General features: G+C 38.7%; 1 protein-coding gene across 4 annotated transcripts; it reads right to left on the bottom strand.

The window, feature by feature from the left end:
• Positions 1-3,852: 3,852 nt before the first annotated feature.
• LOC142520867 (pentatricopeptide repeat-containing protein At4g14850) lies at positions 3,853-7,579 on the bottom strand. 4 transcript variants are annotated; one of them, XM_075624019.1, is made up of 2 exons: positions 5,250-7,579; positions 3,853-4,375 (listed from the first exon to the last, which is right to left on the bottom strand). In XM_075624019.1, the coding sequence occupies exon 1, from the start codon at positions 7,493-7,495 to the stop codon at positions 5,417-5,419; it is 2,079 nt and encodes a 692-aa protein (XP_075480134.1). In that variant the 5' UTR covers positions 7,496-7,579; the 3' UTR covers positions 3,853-4,375; positions 5,250-5,416. The 4 variants fall into 4 exon arrangements, with proteins under 4 accessions (XP_075480134.1, XP_075480133.1, XP_075480132.1 ...); XM_075624018.1 differs by having other exon boundaries at positions 3,853-4,450; XM_075624017.1 differs by lacking the exon at positions 3,853-4,375 and adding an exon at positions 4,478-4,600.
• Positions 7,580-7,838: the final 259 nt, after the last annotated feature.

The following is a 7,838-nucleotide window of genomic DNA, read 5'->3' on the forward strand; positions in this document are numbered from 1 at the left end:
ATTCCCCATAAACTCATAACTGGTATAGGACCAAAGAGATCCATGTGCAATAGTTCTAAGCATCGGGATGAAGATTTACAGCCCTTGTTTTTAAAAGACGATTTTACTTGTTTTCCAAACTGACATGCTGAGCAAAGTTTTTCTTTTGAAAATCTATTTTGGGCAAACCAGTTACAAGTTCATGTTTACTCAGATAGGCAATGGATTTAAAATTTAGGTGACTTAGTCTCTTGTGCCACAACCAGTTTTTAGATGATTTGGAAGCAATAAAACAAACTGGTGCATTAGTTTGATCATTCCAACTGACTTTATATGTGTTTCCACAACGTTTGCCAGTTAGTATGATTTCATCAGTTGAAGTTTTAACTGAGCATGAGTTTTTGTCAAAATGTACTAAAAATCCAATGTCGCATAATTGCCTGATGGTGATCAAGTTATACTTCAGGTTTTCTACTAGTAGAACATCTTTAAAAGTAAAATTACCATGGATAAGCTTACCCTTACCCACAGTTATACCTTTGGAATTGTCCCCGAAACTGATATTTGGACCACTGTATTTGATCAGTTGAGATAGCACACTTGCATCTCCTGTCATATGTCGCGAGCACCCACTGTCCAAATACCATATTGAGTTCTTGTTTGTACCTGTTACCTGTTGGCTAGATGACTCTTCTGCTGCATCATTAGCCATCAAGCACTTTACATCCTCATCATCACTAGAACTGCAAGAGCTTTCTGGTTCCGACTCTTCACTGTCAGTTTCTGCCCATTTTGATTTGTTTTCTTCAGCTAAGAGTACTTCATGTTTCTTTATGAAGAACTTTTTATCTTCTTTGGGTCTTCTTTTGTGTTCATACGATTTCTTTCTTCTATCAGTTGAGCCTTGAACATCCTTCTTAGGTTTAGGACAATCAGCAATAAAGTGGCCTGATTTGCCACAGTTGTAGCATGCATTTGATTCATCCTTGGCATTGTTTCTTTGATATGGTTTCTGGAAGTTCCCTTGATTCTTTCTCATGAACCTTCCAATTTTTTGATAAACAATGACATAGCATCGTTACTCAACTGATCAGCAGATTTTTCAACTGAACTGATTTGTTCAGTTCTGACAGCGGCTAGAGCAGTTGTGGTTGCAGAAGTAGATGGTTCTCCTTCTCTGGTCTGCAGCTCAAATTCATAGGCTTTTAAATCAGCAAATAGATCATGGAGTTCGATTTGGTTCAGATCTTTGGACTCCCTCATTGCCATGGTCTTGACATCCCATTCTTTGGGAAGACCTCTCATTACGTTTAGTGCAATTTCTTTGTTGGTATACACTTTTCCAAGTGCATTTAGCTCATTGATGATACTACTTACTCTTTCATCATACTCGTGCATCGATTCTCCTGTTTTCATTTTGATGTTATCAAACTTTTTGCACAGCAACAGAAAGTTTATTTTCTTTGTTTTGATCATTTTCTTCACACAGCTGGATCAGCTTTTCCCAGATTTCTTTGGCTGTTTTACACATCTTTATTTTGCTGAAAGTCACTCTGTCCAGCGTTTTGTACAGAATATCTTTAGCCACATTGTCAAGATTTGCTTTTCTTTTGTCTTCAGTTGTCCATTCATCTCTGGGCTTTTCTATTCTTTGTGGTGCCCCTTCTGTGATGGCAATTGCTGTATTTGCTTTTACAATCTTCATGGGTCCATCAGTTATGACATACCACATGTCATCATCTTGTACTGCTAAATGAGCTTGCATTCTAATTTTCCAATCATCGAATTCTTCTCTGGAGAACATAGGAATTTTGTTGAATGAAGTCATGCTAGCAAGTTTATATATCAAAAGTATTCAAGAACAAGATTCACCCGCTCTGATACCACTTGTTAGGATCGGTTAACGTATCAAAAGTGTTTAGAAATGGGGTTGAATAAACACTCACAAGAAAAATTGATCTTTTCAAATTTTGAGTTCAGTTTGGTGACAAACTGATTCTCGGAATCTTGTTGATCAATATCAATCAGTTAAACTGAATCAGTTGCGGAAGGTAACTGACTGAAAGATAGAATACAAAAATAAAATGCGCAAGGGTTGTTTCTGGATGTTCAGAGATTTCAATTACTCCTACGTCACCCCTTCTATCACAAGGATAGGATATTCACTAAAAGACTTTGATCAAATACAAGAATTGTACTGACCCACTTCAGCTTGGACTTAACACTGCCAAAAACTGAAACTCTTAGTATAACAGAATGTTCTCAGTGCTTAACTTATCTTAGCACTATCGAATTTCAATGATTATTACAACTTGCTTGTAAGCTCAAATTGTAGCCTTAACTGCTACGAATAAATCAAGTAAGAGGTGAGCTGAGATTTTGACAGAGTGACAGCAAGCTTTTTGAATAGTATTCACTTCGTTGTTGTTTTCAGCTGCTCTTCTGTCATATTTATATGCTTCTTTTCCAACGGTAACTTGAGATAAATTTGAATCTATGTATCCGTTGATTTCCACTTCATTATTTTTTGAACTTTATTTGCGGCGTCTTAATTGCTTTAGCCGGAATGCGTTGTTCTAGGTAGTCTTGGTTATGGTGCGGCGTTTCATATTCAGTTGTAATCTGTTATGTCTCTTTGTCGGTTGAAGGTTCTTTCCCGAGACATCTTCAGCTGAGAGATACTTAACTTTAAGGCATTCGGCTGGATGTATTAACTGATCGGTTTCCAACTGATCAGTCAGTCGATTTCAGTTATTAAGTCCAGTTGCTGAGTTCAGTTGGTTCGTATTTTCAGTTGGTTGATCAGTTTGTCAAACACCAGAATTTAGTTTCCAATAGCGTCTAGTAGCATCGCCCCATGATCCCCTAGGTATTACTAATAGTGCCTACAAGAACCTTTAGTCATGGTTAGCGTACAGTACGGTCCTTTCAACACATATATCTCGATCGAATCTGCAACCATTAGTATTTCGAGAGTTGCATATGAATTCGATAATGATGTGATTTATCTTTGAGTAGTAATAGTGGCATGGCATGTGCAACTAGGAAAACACCTTTCCCTAAAGCACATTTCTTGCTCTGGCCAGAGACTCCTTGCACTATAAACTCATCAGATCACATAGGATATCTTCACCCGTAGGCAAATGGTGAATCCCCGACTACAATGCATTTGCTCCTACGTATTTCGAAACTACACCCAACCTCGCCACCTGATGACCCTCAATGGAGTTGGTAAATGGATCAAAGTGCATGCTAGTACGTATAGCCCCTACATTGTCCCGAGTCAGAGGACTAATGGTGTACAACCATAACTGCGGACTATTCCACTCGATAAGTGGGAACCACTTGAATAGTCCGAGGGACAGTTTTTCAGTGCATCATCATATGATCACCCATCTGTGCGAATGGACATCTTCATGCCCTTGCCAATGAAACATGGCGTTTACACCACAGATGCTAGTCTCGAGCTCGAGCGACCTTTATCCTTCTTTTAGGCGGCTGAATCGACTAGGAACCTGTTTAGAATATACGGTACGCTTCCTAATGAGTTTCATGATCTTACGTTGAGACGCATACCTCATGGTATCTATTGTATATTCAAGGACTTTATCTATGCAGCTTGCATGGGTATACAGATAAAGTATAATGCCAAAATCGAATAAAAACGTAAAATATTATTAAAATAAAGATTGTTTTACATTAGAGTCAATAAAGCCCAAGCCACAAGTTGGCTTGCCGGGCACCTACTTTAACAATCTCTTGAGACATCTGCTGGGACAGATTGAGTGCTTGGCAGATGAGGACCGGAGAAGGTAGGTAAAATAAAAAGATCCTCATCCTCCTTTTCTCCCAAACCTAGATGCTCCCCCTGAAGACGAGGAGTGGGGAAATAATGTTAATTTTCTTGGAAACAACTTCTTGGAAGGAGGATGATAACATCTGTAGCCTCTTTGGGTTGATGAATACCCAACAAACACACACTTAAGAGCTCTGGGATCCAACTTACCACAATTATGATCATAAACATGAACAAAACACATACCCGAACACTTTTGGTGTTAATTGATTAGTGTGTAGATCTGGGAAGGAGCTCATGAGCATTTCAAGAGGATTTTTATCACCCAAGACTTTAGAGCGGAGCCGATTAATGAGATGTGCAGCTGTTAAGATAGAATCTCCATTATTGGAATATTTTTGGCGTATACTGTCCCAAATCTCCTTGGCAGTGGTGAGAAATATGCATGTATCACTGATTTCGGGTATCATGGAATTCCATAGCCAAGCCATGATAAGAGAGTCTTCTTCATCCAAGGCAGCGAACTTGGGGTCTTCTTTCTTCGGCCCACTGCCAACAAGATGGTAAGCTTTCCTTGACCTTCAATGTGGTCTGGACGAGCTGGGACCATTTTAAAAAGTTTTTTCCATTTAGCCGATATGCATAATAGATTTGCTATAATTCTGGAATTCCGGCCTTTTTCAGCCATCAACAATTACAAGAATAAGAAATCGAAGGACATGTAATATCAGACTAAACCAACAGCAATGAATTCGCGTATCAGATCCAAACGGATCGAGCCTTATATCTCTGATACCAAGTCAAACGAAAGGAAGAACATAATTGCTGGAAATAAAGAATGTACTTTTCATTAGATCTCACACAACATTTACAATCAATTAGTATCCAATTTACAGGCACGCTAAGATAATAGAAAATGCAAAGAGAATTGTAATCCCTTTAACTAAGGAATCTCCTAATTATCCTAATTTACAAAAATTTGATTATGTATATCTTCATATCTTCAACATAATGTGTACTATTATTTTTCTACTGTTGTACGTAACAGCGCTATTATCATGGCTGAAGTAAGAATTATTATTCTTTTGAAGGATAGGGTATATTTACTTCGGCAATAGTGATCCATATAATTTTCTAGAACTTGAAATACCTTCGTTGATCAAAATTCAGCTTAGAGATTGCACATTTATTGTTTGATCTTAAAAGAATAGAGAATGTATTTTTTAGGCAATGTTAATGGATTAATAATTGGGTAATCACATTTTAAGATGAGATTAAATTCCATGCCGGCCTCTACAGTCGTTTGGTGCATGAGATGAGACAAGTGATTTGTGATATCGATTTGGTGTATGATATGAGATGAAAATTTTCAAGGTAAATTATATCATAACCCTCTTATAAAAATTCAAAAATCTGAAAACCTTCAGAATTCATCTCTTATTGATAGCAAATTATCAGTTAAAAAATAACTCACCTCAATACCAGAGAAACAGTAGCCAGATGCTTCTTCAAACGTGTAAACAATTTAGATCTTCCCATTTCCATCTAACTTTACTTGGGAGTTCAAAAACTATGCCATGAGATTTCCATGGACACCAATAATACAAAAGAAGAATAGCAATCGAAGAAGAAACCACATGTTCACCAATAATCACCACAAGAGCATTGGCTATCCTTGAACCGATGAAACCTATTGTTGTCTCTAACAATAATTTCTCGGTGACCAATGCTGGAGATGAACTTTATTGCACTATGGCAATCCACACAAACTCTAAGATTTTTATTGATCCTTATAGGCACTCCAGGAGGGAGTGAGATAAGGCCAAATGCAAGTGCAATCTTCTCACTATGACACCAAACTTCTGATTCTTTTTCCTCATCTTCTACATCATAGAGAGCCAAACTGATAGCAGGAATATATCCAGCAGCCTTCATCTCCTTCTTTAATTTAGCAAGCATCGCTTGAATCTCAGAGTTTCTGCTGTGTGATGTATCTTTTGCCTGAAAAACATGGACAGTATTCTTGACAGATAACCAACTGCATCCTACCCCTTTCTTGATCCCTACATCCTTCATCTCCTCTCTTACAAGGTTGGCCTCATCCCACTGTCCCGCAGCAGCAAACATATTTGAAAGGATAACATGATTACCAGAATCATGTGGATCAAGCTCAAACACATTGTCAGCGGCAATCTTCGCCAGTTCTTGATCCCCGTGCAATTTAGAAGCTCCTAATAAAGCCCCCCATATTGAAATAGTAGGCTCGACAGGCATTTTACGTATAATCTGATAAGCACGTTCCACTTGCCCAGCTCTCCCTAGCATGTCCACAACACATGCATAATGCTCTGCCCCTGGAGCAACGCCATATTTCACACTCATCGAGTCAAATATCTCCATTCCCACCTTTACCATACCACCTCTACTGCAGGCAGTTAATACACTGACAAAAGTTACAAAATTGGGAACCAACTTTTCCATTTCTCTATAATCAGTCATCTCCATGAACAATTCCAGTGCCATGTCAGCATGTCCTTGATGAGCGTATCCACCGATCAATGCATTCCAACAAATCAAATTTCTCCTGGGCATTTCATAAAATGCGGCCTCACAATCCTCAATACTCCCACACTTACCATACATGTCAACAAGTGCACTCCCAACAAACATATTTCCCTCAATACAGGCCTTCACCACCAAACCATGAACCACTCTACCAGCTTCAAGAGCAGCTAGACCAGCACATGCACTAAGCACACTCGAAACCATAAAGTCGGTTGGCTCAACCCCAGCTCTACGTGCTTTCAAAAACATCGCACATGCCTTCTCTCCCAGATCATTTTGTTCATAAGCTGCCACCATCGAACACCATGAAACAACATTAAACACACGCATGTTCTCAAAAACTTTCTCAGAAAAGTTAATCTTATGACACTTGCCATAAAAATCGATCAATCCATTTGAAACTGAAACATCAGTTGCATGGCCTCCTTTAATCAAGCAGCCATGCAACTGCTGACCTAACTTTAGGAACCTACCATCAGAGCACGCATTCAAGAATGCGCAAAATGTAATAGAATTGGGAGCTCCCCCATCTCGTAACAGCTGAACAAACTTGAAAATAGCCTCGGAAGGTCTCCCATTAAGGACCGAATTCGAAATACAGGCATTCCATGTAGCAGTGTTCCTTTTGGGAATTTCATCAAATAATCTTTCTGCGTCACTCAAAAGACCTGTCTTGGAGTACATATCAAACGTGCTACAGGCAACAAAAACATCCTTGATGAAGCCGAGTCTAACCGCAAGTGAGTGAAATTGTTGGCCCAGAGTAGGCAACTGGAGGGACGTTGAGGCTTTGAATAAACAAGGGAAAGTGAAATCATTCGGATGGACAAACTCACGCCGCATGGAAGAGAACTGAGAAAGCGCAGCAACGAAGTGACCGTTTTGCACGTAGCCCGAGATAAGGGCTGTCCATGTGACAACTGAACGCAATTTCACTGGGGTAAGGAATAGAAGTAATCTGGCCGAGTTCGGTCGGTCAAGCTTCGAGTACATGTTGATGAGATGGTTGGAAAGCACGGCATCAAGCATTAGGCCCAGAGTTTTCACAATCTTGGCATGGACTGCCTGTCCGAGAAGGGAGGACTGAGTTTGAACGGCGGACTCCACGAGTAACCCCAGAGTTTTTGCAGTGACGAACACATTTCTTTGTGCCATTTTATCAAAGAGTTATCAGACAATGCTCAAAAACCCGTGAGCTCTCCTGGTCACTGGTGAGCCCAAATCGAAAAAAGATTTTATTCGTGTTTGACTATATTTTTTATCTATATTATATATTTAGTTGAATTAATAATCGTAGATTTAAATAAAAAAATAATTAAATTTAAAAAAAAATACCAAAAATATAAAAAAAAATGAAATAAAACATTTTTATATTTTATTATCTTGATATTGAAGTTTTGGAAGTTAAAATATGTACATATTTTGATAAAGATGAAGCCTCATCTTTGAAAAAAAATCTACAATTTTATCTACGAGGTTTATGTTTGAGCAAGGCTTA

The sequence above is a fragment of the Primulina tabacum genome, chromosome 12 (assembly GCF_025594145.1).
Source record: "Primulina tabacum isolate GXHZ01 chromosome 12, ASM2559414v2, whole genome shotgun sequence".
In the NCBI taxonomy this organism is placed as follows: domain Eukaryota; kingdom Viridiplantae; phylum Streptophyta; class Magnoliopsida; order Lamiales; family Gesneriaceae; genus Primulina; species Primulina tabacum.